We start from the raw sequence: 23087 nt of genomic DNA on the forward strand, positions 1-23087 counted from the left end.
TACAATGGAATGGTTCAAAAATAAACATATCCAGGTGTTAGAATGGCCAAGTCAAAGTCCAGACCTGAATCCAATCTAGAATCTGTGGAAAGAACTGAAAACTGCTGTTCACAAATGCTCTCCATCCAACCTCACTGAGCTCGAGCTGTTTTGCAAGGAGGAATGGGAAAACATTTCAGTCTCTTGATGTGCAAAACTGATAGAGACATACCCCAAGCGACTTACAGGTGTAATCGCTGCAAAAGGTGGCGCTACAAAATATTAACTTAAGGGGGCTGAATAATTTTGCACGCCCAATTTTTCAGTTTTTGATTTGTTAAAGTTTGAAATATCCAATAAATGTCGTTCCACTTCATGATAGTGTCCCACTTGTTGTTGATTCTTCACAAAAAAATAGTTTTGTATCTTTGTTTGAAGCCTGAAATGTGGCAAAAGGTCGCAAAGTTCAAGGGACCTGAATACTTTCGCAAGGTACTGTATGACATTTAAAATAGTTTAAATAGTTACTCTTTGGAGGGACCTGACCAAATTCGCATAGAGATGGGAGTTATAGATCTGTCATTCTCATTGAAAGCAAGTCTAAGAAGTGGTAGATCGGTTCTAAGTGAGCTATTGATATGCTTCCTATTAAGTTTAGTTTTTACTTCTTTTACTTTCGGTTTTGTACACCAGCTGAAATTATAATATTTTGGGTTATGAAAAGATTGTACCATTTAATCATTCTCTACATGATACATTGTTTTGTCACAAACAGAAATTAGGGCAACTATTTATTGGAATTTTAAAGTGATTTCTGAATATTGCACCTTTTTAAATCTGTGCTTGATAGTCTACCTGGTTCAATGGAACCAATATAATAATCCCAACACTTTAAACCCTCCATATTTGGCACTAGCTCAGTCAGGCTAAAGCAAATGCTCAATGTATTTATAAAATGTCAAATTTGTATTTTAATCCAGGTCTCATTGGAACTGGCAGGCCTATTCTGCTGATTCCTTATACTTATTAAAACTTAGTCCTTCAAATTACAATCCTCAGGGGAAAACGTCTCAATCTAGGGTAAAAATAAGAAGTGATGTGTCAGCAGTTTGGAGGGGTTTGTTTATTTGTGCGTGTTTGTCTCAATGCGTGTTTCCAGGCCATCGCTCGTAAACTGCAGGAGAAAGAGAGGAAGGAGGAGAGGAAGCGACAGAAGCAGCTGGAGGCCAACTTTGAGGAGGAGTACTACGAGGATAATGGTACTGGTGCGCTCCCTGTCTGTGGATTTAGGATTATATTCCTGTTGGAGTTAGGATTATATTATTCTGTTGGGGGCATATAGGATTATATTCCTGTTGGCGTGAGGGTTTAGGATTAGATTCCTGTTGGAGTGAGAGATTTAGGATTAGATTATTCTGTTGTCGGAGGGAAGGCTAAGGGATTATATATTATTCTGTTGTCGGAGGGAAGGCTAAGGGATTATATATTATTCTGTTGTCGAAGGGAAGGCTAAAGGATTATATATTATTCTGTCGTCGGAGGGAAGGCTATGGGATTATATATTATTCTGTTGTCGGAGGGAAGGCTATGGGATTATATATTATTCTGTTGTCGGAGGGAAGGCTATGGGATTATATATTATTCTGTTGTCGGAGGGAAGGCTATGGGATTATATATTATTCTGTTGTCGGAGGGAAGGCTATGGGATTATATATGATTCTGTTGTCGGAGGGAAGGCTATGGGATTATATATGATTCTGTTGTCGGAGGGAAGGCTAAGGGATTATATATTATTCTGTTGTCGGAGGGAAGGCTAAGGGATTATATATTATTCTGCTGTCGGAGGGAAGGCTAAGGGATTATATATTATTCTGTTGTCGGGGGAAGGCAATGGGATTATATATTATTCTGTTGTCGGAGGGAAGGCTAAGGGATTATATATTATTCTGCTGTCGGAGGGAAGGGTATGTGCCACTCTGGGTATGTGTAAGGGTGGGTTATCAAAATCAAATATAGGGGTGTGTGTGTGGGATGGAGTAGTGTGTTAGAATAGAGTTGATTTAGGATGAGGATTTTAAGAGGGCAGTTTTAAGCAAATAGCTGACCTTGAGGTAGAGCGTGTGTGCGTAGGTACTGAGGAGTCATTTGTCATCTTGCTCCCTCCTCTCTGACCATTTTACACGCACACTGCAGTTCTGCTCGTTCGTGAGCTGAGGCGGTGCTTTGCAGGGCTGCGAGAGCAGCTTTGACTCAACTGCAGCAATAAGGCTCCATTTTAAACTGATAAATTCATAAAGCTTGCCTGATGTCAGAACTTCAAGGAGCCTTTTGGCAGTTGTTTCTTCCATTGTGGGTTCCAGTCTCCCCATCCCCCTGCCTTAAAACAGTAAGACATTTTATCTCAACGTCTCATCGGAATTTTTTTTTTTTTTTAAACAAGTTAATGCAGAACCAGCTCTGGTGTCCACTAGTACATTCTAGTACCTTAATTCAACCCCAAATTCACAGCGAAACTATTTGATTACTTTACCAGATTTGTAAAATGAGTTGTAGTATTGAGTAGAAAGACTTCACTTTACAATAGATTTGAGTGAAAATGTCTGAATTCAGTGTGGTGTTTTGGAAACTGACTAGGCCTGTATGTGGTGTTTTGGAAACGGACTAGGCCTGTATGTGGTGTTTTGGAAACGGACTAGGCCTGTATGTGGTGTTTTGGAAACGGACTAGGCCTGTATGTGGTGTTTTGGAAACGGACTAGGCCTGTATGTGGTGTTTTGGAAACGGACTAGGCCTGTATGTGGTGTTTTGGAAACGGACTAGGCCTGTATGTGGTGTTTTGGAAACGGACTAGGCCTGTATGTGGTGTTTTGGAAACGGACTAGGCCTGTATGATCAGGACTGTTTTCTAAGTCAGATGACCTTTTTTAACATGACCAAAGTATCCCTTTTTATAGAGTCAGGTGAACTCGTGGATCCCATTTTTATGTCTCTGTGTCCAGTATGAAGGAAGTTAGAGGTAGTTTTGCTAGCCAATGCTAACTAGCGTTATCCATAGACTTCAGTCATTGCAATATCTGCTAGCATGCAGGCTGTGGTTACGGTATGTAGGTTAGTATGAGCAGGAATGAAGGGACGGTCAATGCTGTCAGGAATGTTCTGGTTTCTCACCTGTCTCTGAGAGTTGGAATGAAGGGACAGTCACTGCTGTCAGGAATGTTCTGCCGTCCTGTCTTTCCACATGAATCTCTTCTTTCCCAGGGAGTATCCTCTTCCTGTAGATGCACAACCAACCCAGGGCCATAGCCACAAAGTCTCTCAGCGTAGGAGGGCTGATCTTGGATCAGTTTAGCCTTTTTAGAGCACAATGAATAAGATTATATGGACACTAGTGACCTGATCCTAGATCAGGACGCCTACTCTGAGAGGCTTTATGAATATGACTAAAGCCGTATGTAGTACTACCTCGCCCTGCTCTCTCATGTATTACTGTCTAGCTGGGCTGGCTTTAGAACCCAGGGCTCCCTCTGTATTACACAAGCAAACATTCTGCCGTGCTGCTGTGGCTGGGCTTGAGCTGGGATGACACATCCAACAACTCTTCCACACCGAACGCTTTTCATGGACACTTTGCTCATATTATCGTTCATTACAATAAAAAGTTTGAATTTAAATAAGTCTTCTATTCTGGGTGGTTGTTGATGGGACATTGTGTACGTGCTCTAGTGTGTACGTGCTCCTCCACACACACACGCTCTGCCACGTCTTATCTCGGGCGAGTTGTTTCCTCAGGCCCGTGTGATTGGCCACCCTTCTCAGGAAGTGACTGGCGCTGCCTGGCTGCCATGTTTGTCTTCTCATTCAGAGAGAAACAGAGGTTGGTTTAGTGTTCAGCTTCTGCAGATAAACCACTGTGGCGGAGAGCGAGGTGTGAAGAGGAGGAGGTGAGACAGAGGAAGGAAAGACATTTATCTGCCTTTTTGTTATTGAGAGAGAAAAACAGACCAGAGCATCATTTCCATCCTTAACTGCTCAGTCAGCTTAAACTGACAGCCAACTACTTTTCCATCAGTCAACTATCTGCCATAATTCAGAGAACTGCCCATTGTTGAGGGTTACAGAGCATTTTAAATGATTATGTAATTAAGGACTAGGTGATTTCTACCTGGCCTTTTTATTTCAACATTTACAGTTTCTGTTGATCGGAGTAACCAGCTGCTACTGGGTGACTGACATTCCATTGGGCTGACGGCAGACACACACACCTGTGTCCTTCACACACTGTTTGTGTGAAGGTTAACTGTGGTTTTTAAAGTTCATTTACATTTGAGTCATTTAGCATACACAATTATCCTGAACGACCGTTAGTATGTTCTTCTTAAGATATGTGGTTGTCCCAACTAGCTATCACAGGCATAGAAAGTACATTTTCTTCTCAAACTATCAGTAGCTGGTCTGATTTTTATTATTATGTTTTATATATACAGTTGAAGTCGGAAGTTTACATACACCTTAGCCAAATACATTTAATCTCAGTTTTTCACAATTCCTGACGTTTAATTATAGTAACAATCCCCTGTCTTAGGTCAGTTAGGATCACCCTTTTATTTTAAGAATGTGAAATGTCAGAATAATAGAGTGATTTATTTCAGCTTTTATTTCTTTCATCACATTCCCAGTGGGTCAGACGTTGACATACACTCAATTAGTATTTGGTAGCATTGCCTTTAAATTGTTTAACTTGGGTCAAATGTTTCGGGTAGCCTTCCACAAGCTTCCCACAAGAAGTTGGGTGAATTTTGGCCCATTCCTCCTGACAGAACTGGTGTAACTGAGTCAGGTTTGGAGGCCTCCTTGCTCACCCACAAATTTTCAATAGGATTGAGGTCAGGGCTTTGTGATGGCCACTCCAATACCTTGATTTTGTTGTCCAGTAGCCATTTTGCCACAACTTTAAGTATGCTTGGGGTCAATGTCCATTTGGAAGACAGTTCTACTTTTGTTTCATTAGACAAGACGACATTTCTCCAAAAAGTACAATCTTTGTCCCCATGTGCAGTTGCAAACCGTAGTCTGCCTTTTTTTATGGCGGTTTTGGAGCAGTGGCTTCCTTGCTGAGCGTACTTTCAGGTAATGTCGGTATAGGACTCGTTTTACTGTGGATATCGATACTGGAGGAAACCGGTACAAAAGTATCTTTACAAGGTCCTGTGCTGTTGTATTGGAATTGATTTGCACTTTTCGCACCAAATGACATTCATCTCTAGGAGGCAGAACGTGTCTTCTTCCTGTTAAGGGATTGTATTTCCAATAATGACTGAAATGTATACATTTCAATCAGGACTGACTAATCAGAATACTATTATGTTACTGTATAGATGTATGGATTTTATTTCCAATAATGACTATGTATACATTTCAATCAGGACTGACTAATCAATACTATTATGTTACTGTATAGATGTATGCATTTTATTTTAATCCTAGTACTGAATATAATGTGTAATTATAATCAAGAATTAGAACAATGACTGTCTGTTCCTTGGTAAAAACGAATGAACTTATTGTCAGACTGGCTAGAATGCTTATCTACACAGGAAGACCTTGGCTTGGTCATAAATTATCTATATTGGTGGGAGACTATGTAGGAAGGCTTGAGAACTATACTGCCATTGTATCAGAGTGGAGGAGGGACGGGACGGTTTGAAACCTAATGATGTCATTTTCAGTTTATAAGCTGTTGTAAATTGGGTATTAAACATAATTTAATTCCTCTAACACTTCCTGAGCGGTATAACGGCTGCGTGGTCCCGTGGTGTTTATACTTGCATACTATTGTTTGTACAGATGAACATGGTAACTTCAGGCGTTTGGAAATTGGTCCCAAGGATGAACCAGACTTGTGGAGGTCTACAATTTGTTTTCTGTTGTCTTGGCTTATTTATTTTGATTTTCCAATGATGTCAAACAAAGAGGCACTGAGTTTGAAGGTGGGCCTTAAAATACATCCACGGGTACACCTCAAATAGGCTAATTGACATCATTTGCGTCAATCAGAAGCTTCTAAAGCCATGACTTCATTTTCTGGAATTCTCCAAGCTGTTTGAAGGCATACTTACTGTATGTAAACTTCTGACCCACTGGAATTGTGATGCTGTGAATTATAAGTGAAATCTGTAAACATCAGGAATTAGGAATTGTGAAAAACTGGGTTTAAATGTGTTTGGCTAAGATGCACGTAAACTTCTGACTTCAACTGTATAACTAACCAGCCCAGCTTCACTGACATCTCTGTTATTGTCTTGTTCCATCCATCCATGTCTTCCTTCCATCTCTTCATAGCCATCCTCCCTCCCCTCAACCCAGCCAGCCAAGCTTCTCTGCACCTGGATGACAAACCCAGGTGGCCTGGTTCTAACTCTCTCTCTTTGGAGACTAGAACCAACTCTCTTTCCAGATACCCTGAGCACCATTTAGAGGGTAGGGAGGGGAGAAGGGGCAGGCATGGAGATGCACACCCTGAGCACCACCGCTCCAGTAGCAGGGGCAAACATGGAGACAGGTACCCCGACTACCACCACCCCACTGAGGGTAGAAGCAGAGGGAAGGAGGGCCAGAGGAGCAGAGACCACCAGGGGTCCCAGTCAACCTTCTTTGCAGACAACCATGAACCCAGGAGACAGCGAGATGAGGGGGATAGGGTGGTCAGGAGGAAGGAGAGGCCCGCCCGGCCGCCCCCACCATCCCACATCCCTGTGAAGAGAGACGAGGCTTCGAGTAGAGCGAGACACCGGGAGTGGGAGAGAGACGGGGAACGAGACGGACAGAGAGAACCCAGGAGAGATGAGGAAATTGAGAGAGACTCACAAAGACAGGAAAGACACGGGGAGCGATTGAGAGACCAAGAGCATAGCCGAGACAAAGACAGACACAGAGAGAGAACCAAGAGCAGGGAGCGAGGTCTGGATGAAGTTCAGGACGAGCCCACCCCCAGTTGCCGCAGCAGGGCCTGGGACAGTGGTGGGGAGGAGTCCCCTAGCCCTGGGGATGATGAAGAGGGGAAAGGGGGGGCCAGGGCCCGCCTGATGCTCCTCTCTGGCCCCAGTGAGCTGTGTGAGGAGGCGGCAAGGAGGAGCCCCAGGATGGGGAGAGGGGAGAGGGGACACAGGGACCCTGGGGAGGGCCCCAGCACGGGCAAGGAATGCTCCCATACTCACCCCGCTCCCAGGGAGCCAGGTACGGCCTAGCGCCGGTCCTGTGGCCGACCATTTGTGGGTGTGGTGTGTGTGTGTGGGTTCTTGATTGGCCCATGGCTGGGAGCTGCTGGTGGTGGTTTTGTCTCTCTAACTAAATAATCATTCATCAACAATAATTTTCCTTTTTGTCATCATCATCATCATCATCATCATCTTGGTTTAGCAGCTTTCAGTCATTATGGTGGAATTCCACAGTCAGTTACAATACAAGGCCCTGCTGCCAAAGGCCTCTGTGAAACAGTTGAATCAGGTGTGTGCGACAGAGCGCCCAGGTAGAAATATACTGCCTAGAACAGACATGATTCTAATATTGATCAGCTTCTATACATGAAATTTCTTTCTGTGATGTTTTTACCGTTGCACTCCAATTCTATTCCTCAAGGGCTTCTGTCGGCATGCACTTTCATCCCTGTCTAGTCTACTCACCACAACTGATCAAGTACTGGCATGGATTTGCCATCAATTTGTCCACACTTACCTACTCTGACCATAAATCAGACATTGATTAAAATAGCAGTGATTTAAACCAGTAGACACTGCAGCCCTAGAAGAATCAGAGTTGTCTCATCCACTCTAGTTTGGTGTTTCCTGGTTCTGGGGTCCCACAAGCACATCTTAGTTTGTTTTTAAATTCCTGATTCAAGTTAAAGGCTTGACGATTAGTTGAATCAGATGTGTAGTACTTGGGCAAAAATAAAGAAGTACCCTCTTTTGGGTCACCAGGGACAGCATTGGGAAACACTGTTCCAGACTAAAAACAGTTGTATTTACTCTGTATGTGGCGCCCCCTGCAGGTCATATCGTGCAAGGAGGACCAGGGGGTCGTGGAGCAGGGAATTACGGGCTGGGCGAGGTCACCCAGGGCATCACTAAGCTGGACCTGCGGGAGCAGGAGCTGCTGGACATGGAGGTGGCCCGGAAACTACAGGAGGAAGAGGTGAAGGTGAGAGAACTGGTCTTATAACACAGTTATTAGGAGAATATAACACCCTTATTAAAACATCATAAAACCCTTGGACAACATGGTAGCTAAAACTCTGTCCCATCGTTTAGTTAACATACATAACATTCAGTAGACCTCAGCTCTGTATTATACAGCTTCAGATGTCTGTGAGAAATGCTCTGTCTCAACAGTCACTTCCTATGTTATGTCATGATAGAGCCCAGGGAACAGAATGTTCTATGCTGAGGGAAAATATGACTCAATTAGTTCTTAATTATTTTTCGGTTCCAGGCAAGCAAGATGGACAAGCGTGCGGCCCAAGTGGCTCAGGATGAGGTGAGTGGAAGGCCGGCTGCTTCTCTGTCTGGAACAGTCGTCACTGACCGACTCGCTTTCTCTCACTCTCTTGCCCTGTCTCAAGTCTCAACTTTTGACACCAACTTAAGCAAGGTACTGAGTGTAAAAGTAGTTTACCTTTGTTAAATAAATGATGTCCCTTGGTCCATTCATTCCTTTTGGTCAGTGTTAACCTGGGTAATCAAATCTCACCACATCATGGTTATATCCGTGTGTGGCGGGAGCCATATGAAGCAACACTGTGCCTGAAAGGGACAATCTCAGATTGGAGGAACAACATACCGCTACCCCGCCTCTTGTTTTAGTAAACAGCTGGAGAAATGGAGCCACTCTCATTCATTGGGGAAAAGTGTATGTGTTTGTACTGTAACTGTATAGTAAATGTGGTATCGGTGTTGCCAGGAGACGGCCACGTTGTATCGGTGTTGCCAGGAGACGGCCACGTTGTATCGGTGTTGCCAGGAGACGGCCACGTTGTATCGGTGTTGCCAGGAGACGGCCACGTTGTATCGGTGTTGCCAGGAGACGGCCACGTTGTATCGGTGTTGCCAGGAGACGGCCACGTAGTATCGGTGTTGCCAGGAGACGGCCACGTAGTATCGGTGTTGCCAGGAGAAGGCCACGTAGTATCGGTGTTGCCAGGAGACGGCCACGTAGTATCGGTGTTGCCAGGAGAAGGCCACGTAGTATCGGTGTTGCCAGGAGACTGCCACGTAGTATCGGTGTTGCCAGGAGACGGCCACGTAGTATCGGTGTTGCCAGGAGACGGCCACGTAGTATCGGTGTTGCCAGGAGACGGCCACGTGGTATCGGTAGCCCGCTCCATCGGTGTTGCCAGGAGATAGCCCGCTCCATCAGCAACCGGGCTTAGAATAACCACGTTGTATTGGTGTTGCCAAGACATAGCCCGGCTGCTGATGGAGCGGGGGAGTAGAATGACCACATTGTATTGGTGTTGCTCAGGAGATAACCACGTTGTATTGGTGTTGTCAGGAGATAGCCCGGCTGCTGATGGAGCGGGGGAGTAGAATGACAACGTTGTATTGGTGTTGCCAGGAGATAGCCAGGTTGCTGATGGAGCGGGAGTAGAATAACCACATTGTATTGGTGTTGCCAGGAGATAGCCACGTTGTATTGGTGTTGTCAGGAGATAGCCAGGTTGCTGATGGAGCGGGAGTAGAATGACCACGTTGTATTGGTGTTGCCAGGAGATAGCCAGGTTGCTGATGGAGCGGGAGTAGAATGACCAGGTTGTATTGGTGTTGCCAGGAGATAGCCAGGTTGCTGATGGAGCGGGAGTAGAATAACCACATTGTATTGGTGTTGTCAGGAGATAGCCACGTTGTATTGGTGTTGCCAGGAGATAGCCACGTTGTATTGGTGTTGCCAGGAGATAGCCACGTTGTATTGGTGTTGCCAGGAGATAGCTCGGCTGCTGATGGAGCGTGAGAAGATGGAGTACAAGAAGTCCAGAGAGAAGGAGAAGCAGGGGGTGAGGCCCGAAGAGAGGAGGAGGCCAGAGGGAGGAAACTACAAGGTAACAACTCTCTCTCTCTCCTTATTTTTCTGGATGAGATGACCTTTTCAGAACTACATGTATTCTGATCATCAAGATATGTGTTTCATACTGTAATGGCAGGCCCTCCAAAGAATTAATTAGTTGATATGATCTGTTTTAGTTTTTTTTACATAGGAGTACTGTAGTAAGAACAGCACAGTTTACATTTGAGTCATTCAGCAGACGCTCTCATCCAAAGCAACCTACTGTTAGTGCAGGTTTATTGGCACAGTTTAAGGGGCATTTTTTTATCAACTTGTTGATAAGACCAGACTAAAGATGTCTGTCTGTGTGTGTTCCAGCCAAGCTCAGAGGAGGTAGTGCATCCCAGACTACGAGAGGAGGAATACCAGAAGCCCAGGAACCACCAAAAGCCTGCCAGGTGCTGGCCTCACTCTGTCATTAGCCTGCCAGGTGCTGGCCTCACTCTGTCATTAGCCTGCCAGGTGCTGGCCTCACTCTGTCATTAGCCTGCCAGGTGCTGGCCTCACTCTGTCATTAGCCTGCCAGGTGCTGGCCTCACTCTGTCATTAGCCTGCCATGAATAAACAACATGAATACACCCCGTGTTGCAACAATATTATGGCCTTAAAATAATATTTTCTCTCTCTCTGCCCTCTCACAGGCCTTCTCAACCTCCTCCCCATAACTATGAGAATGTGGAGTCCAGCTACTCAGGGAGCCACTATTCTTCCGGGTCTCCAGCGCGACCTGAGGCGTCTTACAAAGGTAAATTCAGCTATTTTTGTCGGGTTTAACTCGGGCCTCAACCTAAAACCCAAAGAATTTAGGTTGAACACTTCTCATACAGCTAGCTTTCTATCCAGCATACCACATAGTTGGCACACACCAAATGTCTTTCTTAGAGAGCTCCAACCATTCTAGCCAGTGGTTATATTATTCGGTATTAAAGATCAAGCTAACGCGTTCTCTCTCTCCTCCCTATATGTTCTAGGTGTCTATTACAGACAGTGACCGAGGCTTCCTGAACCATCCATCTGAGTTTTTTTTTTTTTTTTTTTCATTGCTGTATTTTTAAAACTCCCATCACTTTCTATTGGCCAAGAGCCTTGGAACAATGTACCTAATCGTTGGCAGTGGGTTCGGGGAGGGTGTTGGTCAAGAGGGGCAGCTGAGAGCTGAAACTCGCACGGTATCATTTGTTTTCTATTTTAATTGGCGCGACAACAAAGACAAACGAAAGGAGACGCCTAGTGATGTTCTATCTTTTGCTGGCTCTTAACTGTGGATGATGATGACATATCTCCTGCTGGCTCTTAACTGTGGATGATGATGACATATCTCCTGCTGGCTCTTAACTGTGGATGATGGTGACATATCTCCTGCTGGCTCTTAACTGTGGATGATGATGACATATCTCCTGCTGGCTCTTAACTGATGTGATGATGGTGACATATCTCCTGCTGGCTCTTAACTGTGGATGATGGTGACATATCTCCTGCTGGCTCTTAACTGTGGATGATGATGACATATCTCCTGCTGGCTCTTAACTGTGGATGATGGTGACATATCTCCTGCTGGCTCTTAACTGTGGATGATGGTGACATATCTCCTGCTGGCTCTTAACTGTGGATGATGGTGACATATCTCCTGCTGGCTCTTAACTGTGGATGATGGTGACATATCTCCTGCTGGCTCTTAACTGTGGATGATGGTGACATATCTCCTGCTGGCTCTTAACTGTGGATGATGGTGACATATCTCCTGCTGGCTCTTAACTGTGGATGATGATGTGGATGTGGAAGATGAAGATTTAAAAAAGAGTGAAGTGTTCCTGTTTTGCTGTATTAGTCGTTTGCTGGTGTTTCTGTCCCTCCGTGGATCATGCTCGTCATGGTGGATCAGGCCTTTGCTGGATATATAACTGTGCAGACTCTGTATCTATGGCTGTCTATGGGATGTGCCTGTCTTTGGAGCCAAAATGATGGCCGTGTGGTTCTGTGCACTCCCAGGTTCCAGTTCTCCTGTCCTTGTATCGTGCTGCACATCAAGGCTGAACAATAACATGACCGACCCAGTCCAAAACTCTATTATATCAGGGAATGAGTATTAACATCTTCCAGTCTGGAAGCGAATGGTGGTCGTATGTGGACTGGTTGCTCTCTGCAAGCCTTCTACCTGCGTTCCCATGTCTTTCTAAGGGGCTGGTGTATATAGCTGCTGAGAATACGGACTTGGAGGTGAAGTGTTATAGGACACACTGCCATCATTGTGTATTTACGTGCATACTTACTGAATGTGTTCTCTTTGTGAAACTCTGACACACTCTTTGTTAGTCAACTAGAGCACAAGCCACCGCAAACCCCAATGAGTTGTTTTGTGGATTAACAAAACATGCTATTTTAAATATTAGCCCTAATATATTTGATTGGATGTGCCGTCAGTATTTGATTTTGTCTTATCTGCTTACAAACTGGCATTGGCAAATGCTTTCAGCGCTAATAGAAGTGGACCAGTAGGAATTGAATGCATGTACATTTCAGATCTGTGCCAAACATAACATTGTGCTTGTTTTGTCAGAGCTGTATTCGCTAGGAACGGGACGAAACGGGGAGGGACCAACCTGAATTTGTCCAATAAACTCTTGTTTTTGTTGCAAAACATTTTCCATTGCGGTATGTTTTGCTACAGTGTACAAAAAGGAATATTCCCCAGGATGTGTTTTTCCTAACCGACGGTGTCCATTGATGGAATGGTTGACTCGTTGGTCGCCTGTTAAAGTGCAAGTCACGTCTGAATGACTGTTTCTGCATTTTATTTACTTTTATATCATTTTAATCTTATTTGGCATCACTCTTAAAGGGCCTTGTTTCCTGTACATTCCATTCCTCATGAAATGCTTTCACTCCCTCTGTCTCACACACACACACCTCTCTAAGAGGGTTATCACTTCCTGTGCGTGTAACATGAGTAAACATTCCCAGGGTTAACAAAGTGGAGGGAAGTATCAGTCATCCACTGAATCAACAGAGCAAGTGAGAACATGATGCAATTCCACTCAATGGGACCTTTAGATTCAGACAGCTGGGTGATGGGGGGTCAACTTCTCCCTCCAGCTGGGCGATGGGGGTCAACTTCTCCCTCCAGCTGGGCGATGGGGGACAACTTCTCCCGGCAGCTGGGCGATGGGGGTCAACTTCTCCCTCCAGCTGGGCGATGGGGGTCAACTTCTCCCTCCAGCTGGGCGATGGGGGTCAACTTCTCCCTCCAGCTGGGCGATGGGGGTCAACTTCTCCCTCCAGCTGGGCGATGGGGGGTCAACTTCTCCCTCCAGCTGGGCGATGGGGGGTCAACTTCTCCCTCCAGCTGGGCGATGGGGGTCAACTGCTCCATGGCCAGTTTCGTCTTTGTTGTTTTCCGTATTGAATGAGGGTGGTAATAGTGGCGATAGATTAAACACTTTTTGATTACCAGACTTCATACTTTAATAGGATCCACGCTATATCAAAGGGATGACAGGAGACTATATAGGGACTGTTAGAGAGAGAATACATCCCAAAATTGCACCATATTCCCTAATATATATATATATTAGTGCACTACTTTTGAGCAGGGCCAATCGTGCTTTGGTTAAAAGTAGGGATTAGGGTGCCATTTGGGACGGAGACATACTGTACTGCCAATGGTCATGGTACCACCATGTTCATATCATGTATTATAGCCTAATTATTGTGTATTACATATAAAGAGTAATCCCACACAGTTTCCAGTTTGATCTAATGAAATGTTATGATTCCGTCGTATATTAACATTTTTCCATTGAGTGATGTTCATCATAGTCTGATGGTGTTTTTTGTTGTTGATATGCTTTGTCCAAGTTGGTAGCGTCTGCCTCAATACTTTTTTTTTTTGAGACTTCTGTGCGTATCAAAGACATTCTAGATGTGTGAAATGTTCTGACTTGTTGGATGGATGGGATTTGTGCCATAGGGATGGTTTTTTTTTTTTTCAGGGACTTGTAGATAACGGGGAATCTCAGCTCCTTCTAGGGTAATGACTGTGAGGAGTATTGGTGTAGAACCGCGATCTGTCTTTTTGTGGGATAATAGCACCATCTCGTGGACATATTGAATATCAAATGAAAACATGTACATTATCTGATCACACAGTGAGTGCATATTGGGGATTGCTGTGTAATGATTGTCCTATATGCTTTGACTGCAATCTGAACCGAAATCAAGTGTAATATTTTTGTTTTGCCATCCAGAGCCTGAATGCAATCTACAAATGAAATCATAAAAGTGACTGTTGACACTTACTGTGACTGTTTTGTATCATGAACTGAATAAACAGTTGACATTGAAATTTGCATGTGTTTATTTACAATTATTTGTCTAACTTCAGGTTCTGTATCACATTTATATCAAGACTATTGGAGATCAAAGTATGATGCAAGGCACGAGTGAATGGTTTATGAAAGGCCCAACTAGCCTAAATGTGTTGAAGAGCATGTGGTGCCGTTGGCTGTCCTGGAAAATTCAGACTCAGGAATTTGCTTACAGCATTTATTCTGCGAGTTACAGGTTTAGTTGGCAAACCATATTGCAAGTTGTTCAACAGCCCTGTATCCCTTTCCATTGGCAGTCAAAGCACACCTATTAAATAGGTCAGTGTATAGTCAACCATACTCTACATCCCAATGTGCTGCCATTACTCAAAGCCTTTGAGGAAACCTCTTGCACTTAATATATCGTCATACAGCTACTTAATTATTTTGTTGTCATTAAACAATAGTCACTGTGACACTGTAGGAGTTCTAGATTTGTTGGGGTTCTAGATCAGCTTGACCATTTTGAATAATACAACCACTAAGCCATGCCTTCAATATCATTGCTCAGTGTGTCTTGCCTTTTGGAGTGAATTGTAGAGTTACCACCCATGACTGCATTTGTTAGTGATAGCGACATGGTTGTTGATTTCTGTTCAGCTTCACTCCTGTGGCCTTTAACCAAGTGAGTTGCTAGGCAAATATTATAATTCTACTCTTTATGACCATACATTACATATCATATGAGGTCTAGTTTCACCTTCCTACAGTTGTCTGAAACTTGAGGTTTACAGGCCACATCAGGCCTGCAAGTAGGGTAGCAAAATTCCAGTAATTTTCTCCAAATTACCAGATAAAGAAAATATATATATTCTGGTTTGATAATATTTAAGGAATTTTCCAACCAGGATTCCTGGAAAACCTGGAAAATTTACCAGAATTGTGCAACCCTTCCTGCAAGTCACATAGCGTATTCAGATCCCTTCACTTTTCCACATTTTATTACATTACAGTTTTATTCTAAAATTTATTAAAAACATTGTCCTCATCAATCTACATACAAAAAAAATAATATGAACAGAAGTTATTTTTGTGCACATTTATTAAAAATAACATCTTATTTACATACAGTACCAGTCAAAAGTTTGGACGCACCTACTCATTCAAGGGTTCTATATTATTTTTACTATATTCTACATTGTAGAATATTAGTGAAGACATCACAACTATGAAATAACATGAAATAATGTAGAAACCAAAAATGTTTTAAACGAACCGAAATATGTTTTATATTCTTCAAAGAAGCCACCCTTTGACTTGACAGATTTGCACACTCTTGTCATTCTCTCAACTAGCTTCACCTGGAATGTTTTTCCAACAGTCTCGAAGGAGTTCCCACATATGCTGAGCACTTATTGTCTGCTTTTCCTTCCCTCTGTGGCCCAACTCATCCCAAACCATCTCGATTTGGTAGAGTTTGGATAATTGTGAAGGCCAAGTCATCTGATGCAGCACTCTATCACTCTCCTTCTTGGTCAAATAGCCCTTGCACAGACTGGAGGTGTGTTGGGTCATTGTCCTGTTGAAAAACAAATGATAGTCCCACTAAGCTTAAACTAGATGGGATGGCGTATCGCTGGTTAAGAGTGCCTTGAATTCTAAGTAAGTCACTGACCGTGTCACAAGCAAAGCACCCCCACTCCATCACCCCTCCTCCATGCTTCACGGTGGGAACTACACATGCTGAGATCATCCGTTCACCTACTCTGTCTCTCACAAAGACACAGCGGATTTCCACCAGTCCAATGTCCATTACTCGTGTTTCTTGGCCCAAGTCTCTTCTTCTTATTGGTGTCCTTTAGTTGTGGTTCGCTTGCAATAATTCAACCATGAAGGCCTGATTTACACAGTCTCCTCTGAAATTTTTTTTATTTAACCTTTATTTAACCAGGTAGGCTAGTTGGTGAGGGAGATAAAAGTCTCCAACTTCAGCGATTTTTGCAATTCGTTCCAGTCACAGGCTGCAGAGTACTGGAACGAAAGGCGGCCAAATGAGGTGTTGGCTTTAGGGATGGTCAGTGAGATACACCTGCTGGAGTGCGTGCTACGGATGGGTGTTGCCATCGTGACCAGTGAACTGAGATAAGGCGGAGCTTTACCTAGCATGGACTTGTAGATCACCTGGAGCCAGTGGGTCTGGCGACGAATATGTAGCGAGGGCCAGCCGACTAGAGCATACAAGTCGCAGTGGTGGGTGTTATAAGGTGCTTTAGTGACAAAGCGGATGGCACTGTGATAAACTGCATCCAGTTTGCTGAGTAGAGTGTTGGAAGCAATTTTGTAGATGACATCGCCGAAGTCGAGGATCGGTAGGATAGTCAGTTTTACTAGGGTAAGTTTGGCGGCGTGAGTGAAGGAGGCTTTGTTGCGGAATAGAAAGCCGAATCTTGATTTGATTTCCGATTGGAGATGTTTGATATGAGTCTGGAAGGAGAGTTTACAGTCTAGCCAGACACCTAGGTACTTATAGGTGTCCACATATTCAAGGTCGGAACCATCCAGGGTGGTGATGCTAGTCGGGCATGCGGGTGCAGGCAGCGATTGGTTGAAAAGCATGCATTTGGTTTTACTAGTGTTTAAGAGCAGTTGGAGTCCACGGAAGGAGTGTTGTATGGCATTGAAGCTCGTTTGGAGGTTAGATAGCACAGTGTCCAAGGACGGGCCGGAAGTATATAGAATGGTGTCGTCTGCATAGAGGTGGATCAGGGAATCGCCCGCAGCAAGAGCAACATCATTGATATATACAGAGAAAAGAGTCGGCCCGAGAATTGAACCCTGTGGCACCCCCATAGAGACTGCCAGAGGACCGGACAGCATGCCCTCCGATTTGACACACTGAACTCTGTCTGCAAAGTAATTGGTGAACCAGGCAAGGCAGTCATCCAAAAAACTGAGGCTACTGAGTCTGCCGATAAGAATATGGTGATTGACAGAGTCGAAAGCCTTGGCAAGGTCGATGAAGACGGCTGCACAGTACTGTCTTTTATCGTTGGCGGTTATGATACCGTTTAGTACCTTGATTGTGGCTGAGGTGCACCCGTGACCGGCTCGGAAACCAGATTGCACAGCGGAGAAGGTACGGTGGGATTCGAGATGGTCAGTGACCTGTTTGTTGACTTGGCTTTCGAAGACCTTAGATAGGCAGGGCAGGATGGATATAGGTCTGTAACAGTTTGGGTCCAGGGTGTCTCCCCCTTTGAAGAGGGGGATGACTGCGGCAGCTTTCCAATCCTTGGGGATCTCAGACGATATGAAAGAGAGGTTGAACAGGCTGGTAATAGGGGTTGCGACAATGGCGGCGGATAGTTTCAGAAATAGAGGGTCCAGATTGTCAAGCCCAGCTGATTTGTACGGGTCCAGGTTTTGCAGCTCTTTCAGAACATCTGCTATCTGGATTTGGGTAAAGGAGAACCTGGAGAGGCTTGGGCGAGGAGCTGCGGGGGGGGGGGGGCGGAGCTGTTGGCCGAGGTTGGAGTAGCCAGGCGGAAGGCATGGCCAGCCGTTGAGAAATGCTTGTTGAAGTTTTCGATAATCATGGATTTATCGGTGGTGACCGTGTTATCTAGCCTCAGTGCAGTGGGCAGCTGGGAGGAGGTGCTCTTGTTCTCCATGGACTTCACAGTGTCCCAGAACTTTTTGGAGTTGGAGCTACAGGATGCAAACTTCTGCCTGAAGAAGCTGGCCTTAGCTTTCCTGACTGACTGCGTGTATTGGTTCCTGACTTCCCTGAACAGTTGCATATCGCGGGGACTATTCGATGCTATTGCAGTCCGCCACAGGATGTTTTTGTGCTGGTCGAGGGCAGTCAGGTCTGGAGTGAACCAAGGGCTGTATCTGTTCTTAGTTCTGCTTTTTCTGAACAGAGCATGCTTATCTAAAATGGTGAGGAAGTTACTTTTAAAGAATGACCAGGCATCTTCAACTGACGGGATGAGGTCAATGTCCTTCCAGGATACCCGGGCCAGGTCGATTAGAAAGGCCTGCTCACAGAAGTGTTTTAGGGAGCGTTTGACAGTGATAAGGGGTGGTCGTTTGACTGCGGCTCCGTAGCGGATACAGGCAATGAGGCAGTGATCGCTGAGATCCTGGTTGAAGACAGCGGAGGTGTATTTGGAGGGCCAGTTGGTCAGGATGACGTCTATGAGGGTGCCCTTGTTTACAGAGTTAGGGTTGTACCTGGTGGGTTCCTTAATGATTTGTGTGAGATTGAGGGCATCTCGCTTAGATTGTAGGACTGCCAGGGTGTTAAGCATATCCCAGTTTAGGTCACCTAACAGAACAAACTCTGAAGCTAGGTGGGGGGCGATCAATTCACAAATGGTGTCCAGGGCACAGCTGGGAGCTGAGGGGGTTCGGTAGCAGGCAGCAACAGTGAGAGACTTATTTCTGGAGAGAGTAATTTTCAAAATTAGTAGTACGAACTGTTTGGGTATGGACCTGGAAAGTATGACATTACTTTGCAGGCTATCTCTGCAGTAGACTGAAACTCCTCCCCCTTTGGCAGTTCTATCTTGACGGAAGATGTTATAGTTGGGTATGGAAATCTCAGAATTTTTGGTGGCCTTCCTGAGCCAGGATTCAGACACGGCAAGGACATCAGGGTTAGCAGAGTGTGCTAAAGCAGTGAGTAAAACAAACTTAGCGAGGAGGCTTCTGATGTTGACATGCATGAAACCAAGGCTTTTTCGATCACAGAAGTCAACAAATGAGGGTGCCTGGGGACATGCAGGGCCTGGGTTTACCTCCACATCACCCGCGGAACAGAGAAGGAGTAGTATGAGGGTGCGGCTAAAGGCTATCAAAACTGGTCGCCTAGAGCGTTGGGGACAGAGAATAAGAGGAGCAGGTTTCTGGGCATGGTAGGATATATTCAGGGCATAATGCGCAGACAGGGGTATGGTGGGGTGCGGGTACAGCGGAGGTAAGCCCAGGTACTGGGTGATGATGATTGAGGTTGTATCTCTGGACATGCTGGTTGTAATGGATGAGGTCACCGCATGTGTGGGAGGTGGGACAAAGGAGGTATCAGGGGTATGAAGAGTGGAACTAGGGGCTCCATTGTGAACTAAAACAATGAACAGTTGAAGTTGAGATGTGTCTGTTACTTGAACTTTGTGAATCATTTTTTGGGGCTGCAGTTTCTGGGGCTGGTAACTCCAATGAACTTATCCTCTGCAGCAGAGGTAACTCTGGGTCTTCCTTTCCTGTGGCGGTCCTCATGAGAGCCAGTTTCATCATAGTTTTTGCAACTGCACTTGAAGAAATGTAAAAGTTCTTGAAATTTTCCGGATTGACTGATTGACTGATTGACTGATTGATTCATGTCTTAAAGTAACGATGGACTGCCCTTTCCATTTCAGTAATGGATGCAAATAATGTAACTAAATGATTTGATGAATGTTGAAAAATGTATGTTATTTATCTTTGTTTTGTATAAGATTAATCAATCAAAAACACACATGCAAAAACACAGATATTAAAAACAATTAGAACAAATCTACCTGCAGTAGAGCTTGTTGGATAAAAAGTGAATTTGTTATCATAACTTAAACAAATTGAGTTGATGTGACTTCTCATTTAGTTTTGCGTCAGCACCACATAAACATTATAAGTAATAATTACTTTTAATTGACTAAAAGACATCTAGTAAGTTGAACTGAGTTAAAAGGCCTTATTGTTTACAGTGTTATAATGTTACACTGAGAACTTGTGTTGTGCTGCATTCCATCTATAAGGTTCCTTTTGTCAGGGAAAAAGGTTGGTCTGGGTATTCCCACTTACCTGTAGAGAGAACATGTATACAGGTATAACATCGTTCTGGTGATGCCCTGGTTTTACCTGTAGAGAGAACATGTATACAGGTATAACATCGTTCTGGTGATGCCCTGGTTTTACCTGTAGAGAGAGAACATGTATACAGGAATAACATCATTCTGGTGATGCCCTGGTTTTACCTGTAGAGAGAGAACATGTATACAGGAATAACATCATTCTGGTGATGCCCTGGTTTTACCTGTAGAGAGAACATGTATACAGGAATAACATCATTCTGGTGATGCCCTGGTTTTACCTGTAGAGAGAACATGTATACAGGTATAACATCGTTCTGGTGATGCCCTGGTTTTACCTGTAGAGAGAGAACATGTATACAGGAATAACATCATTCTGGTGATGCCCTGGTTTTACCTGTAGAGAGAGAACATGTATACAGGTATAACATCGTTCTGGTGATGCCCTGGTTTTACCTGTAGAGAGAGAACATGTATACAGGAATAACATCATTCTGGTGATGCCCTGTTTTTACCTGCAGCACAAACATGTCTCCTGCAAAAGGAGAGAATAAAAAAAGATGAAAGTGAGTCATGCTGGGTTGCAGTCATCAGGGAAAGTACCATGTCCCATTTCGTCTAACTCTTCCCTGTGAATTAAAGTAGAAAGGAGGGTTTGGTCTGGTTTACCAACATACCTGACATTGTCATGGTTCGCTTGGATGTGGCAACACCACTGAAACTGCCCACAGTACACGACGTCATACAATGGTTCTATTCTCCTTTGAGACACATCACTGCCCCCTGCCTGTAACCATACGTATGAGTGGACAGATTAAGGCGAGTACTGGACTAAGAAGCACTTTCAGTGGAGGATCTCCTTCGATCATGTTTGAAGTTTTTAAGGCTTTTTCTGTGACTAGAATCCTTCCCAATATCAGGCAAACTCTTCTCAGGTTATTCAAATATTCTTTCTCATGACTTAACCAGAGGCATTGACACCTGTTGACATACCTGCTACACACACTACCAGAAACAATGACTGAAATTCATCAGCGCATCTCAGGCAAGGTTTCTAGCTGTGTGGGAAACTTGTGACACTTGGAAAGGACCCTGTGAGAAGTAGGCCTCTGTTGTACATTGTTACAGTCCTCGAGGAGATTTGTGTCATTAATGCTTTGTCTTATCATTGTAGTTACAACTATTCCAATACAGCAACATGGTTCATTGCTCAAGTATTACCATATATACACTACCGTTCAAAAGTTTGGGGTCAGCTTAGAAATGTTCTTGTTTTTGAAAGAAAAGCACATTTTCTAGGCACAGTTCCTCTGTCCAGTGTCTGTGTTCTTTTGCGCATCTTAATCTTTTATTTTTATTGGCCAGTCTGAGATATGGCTCTTTCTTTTCAACTCTGCCTAGAAAGCCAGCATCTTGGAGTCGCCTCCACTGTTGACGTTGAGACTGGTGTTTTGCGGGTACTATTTAATGAAGCTGCCAGTTGAGGACTTGTGAGGCATCTGTTTCTCAAACTAGAAACTCTAATGTACTTGTCCTCTTACTCAGTTGTGCGCCGGGGCCTCCCACTCCTCTTTCTATTCTGGTTAGGGCCAGTTTGCGCTGTTCTGTGAAGGGAGTAGTACGAGATCTTCAGTTTCTTGGCAATTTCTCACATGGACTATCCTTAATTTCTCAGATCAAGAATAGACTGATGAGTTTCAAAAGAAAGTGCTTTGTTTCTAGCCAATTTGAGCCTGTAATCGAACCCACAAATGCTGATGCTCCAGATACTCAACTAGTCTAAAGAAGGCCAGTTTTATTGGTTCTTTAATCATACAAAAGTTTTCAGCTGTGCTAACATAATTGCAAAAGGGTTTTGTAATGATCAATTACCCTTTTAAAATGATCAACTTGGATTAGCTAACACAATGTGCCATTGGAACACAGGAGTGATGGTTGCTGATAATGGGCCTCTGTGCGCCTATGTAGACATTCCATTTAAAAAACACAGTTTCCAGCTACAATAGTAATTTACAACATGAACAATGTCTACACTATATTTCTGATCAAGTTGATGTTATTTTAATGGACAAAAGATGCGCTTTTCTTTCAGAAACAAGAACATTTCTAAGTGACCCCAAACTTTTGAACGGTAGTGTATGTAGTGTATGTAGTGTATGTAGTGTATGTAGTGTATGTAGTGTATGTAGTGTATGTAGTGTATGTATACATATATATATATATAAAATCCTAAACAGTATCAAACCTAACCTTTTGCACTTCTATTGACAGCAAAAAGTTATTCTGTGTCATTATCAATGCACTGATTATACCAGTTACATACATGAAGGATTCTTGCCTGTGTTGAAAGCTACCTAGGTTGAAACATTTAGGCTATGTTATAAAAAATAAAAAAATTGGCACATTTGAAAACGTTTTGTAGGCTAACATACCTGACTGATGCAATCAGTCAGGTATGTTAGCCTACAAAACGTTTTCATTTACAGATAAACTGTGAATCAGAGTGATACACTTGGAATGACCATTACAACACTATGAATACACAGACGAGTGAATGAAAATCGTCAAGCATACAGCAATGAATATACTACTGACAGGTCAAGGTGTACATTGGCTAACTCACCTGTTTTGGTCTTTCGGCATCATAAAATGTTCCATGTAATAAACGTGTCATAATATATCAAGTAGAGCGTGAAGTAAACTTGAACTATGTAGATATCAATCGGTCCTGAAGAGCAGTCACTCATGTCACACCTGATAATTGAAAGTATGCAGACGTCCTGAAATGAGAACATGCCGTGTTGAGACATGGAAAACTAGGAAAATACACACGCCCAGTTTTATCAGAACTTTCCGTGCA

General features: G+C 43.8%; 1 protein-coding gene across 5 annotated transcripts in view; it reads left to right on the top strand.

The window, feature by feature from the left end:
- Positions 1 to 14420, top strand: part of LOC123997194 (zinc finger CCCH domain-containing protein 13-like) — a 31200-nt gene extending 16780 nt beyond the window's left edge. Inside the window, exons 5-13 of one of the 5 annotated variants that reach the window (XM_046301368.1) lie at positions 1139 to 1244; positions 6319 to 6480; positions 6529 to 7212; positions 8027 to 8175; positions 8467 to 8511; positions 9893 to 10069; positions 10393 to 10472; positions 10716 to 10819; positions 11046 to 14420. In XM_046301368.1, the coding sequence (XP_046157324.1) occupies positions 1139 to 1244; positions 6319 to 6480; positions 6529 to 7212; positions 8027 to 8175; positions 8467 to 8511; positions 9893 to 10069; positions 10393 to 10472; positions 10716 to 10819; positions 11046 to 11065 (1527 nt within the window). In that variant the 3' untranslated portion in view covers positions 11066 to 14420. Of the gene's footprint in view, positions 1 to 1138; positions 1245 to 6318; positions 7213 to 8026; positions 8176 to 8466; positions 8512 to 9892; positions 10070 to 10392; positions 10473 to 10715; positions 10820 to 11045 lie in introns of all 5 variants that reach the window. The other 4 variants (XM_046301342.1, XM_046301358.1, XM_046301350.1 and 1 more) reach the window with 4 other exon arrangements.
- The last annotated feature ends 8667 nt before the right edge of the window (positions 14421 to 23087 follow it).

Source organism: Oncorhynchus gorbuscha, linkage group LG02, assembly GCF_021184085.1.
Source record: "Oncorhynchus gorbuscha isolate QuinsamMale2020 ecotype Even-year linkage group LG02, OgorEven_v1.0, whole genome shotgun sequence".
Lineage (NCBI taxonomy): Eukaryota > Metazoa > Chordata > Actinopteri > Salmoniformes > Salmonidae > Oncorhynchus > Oncorhynchus gorbuscha.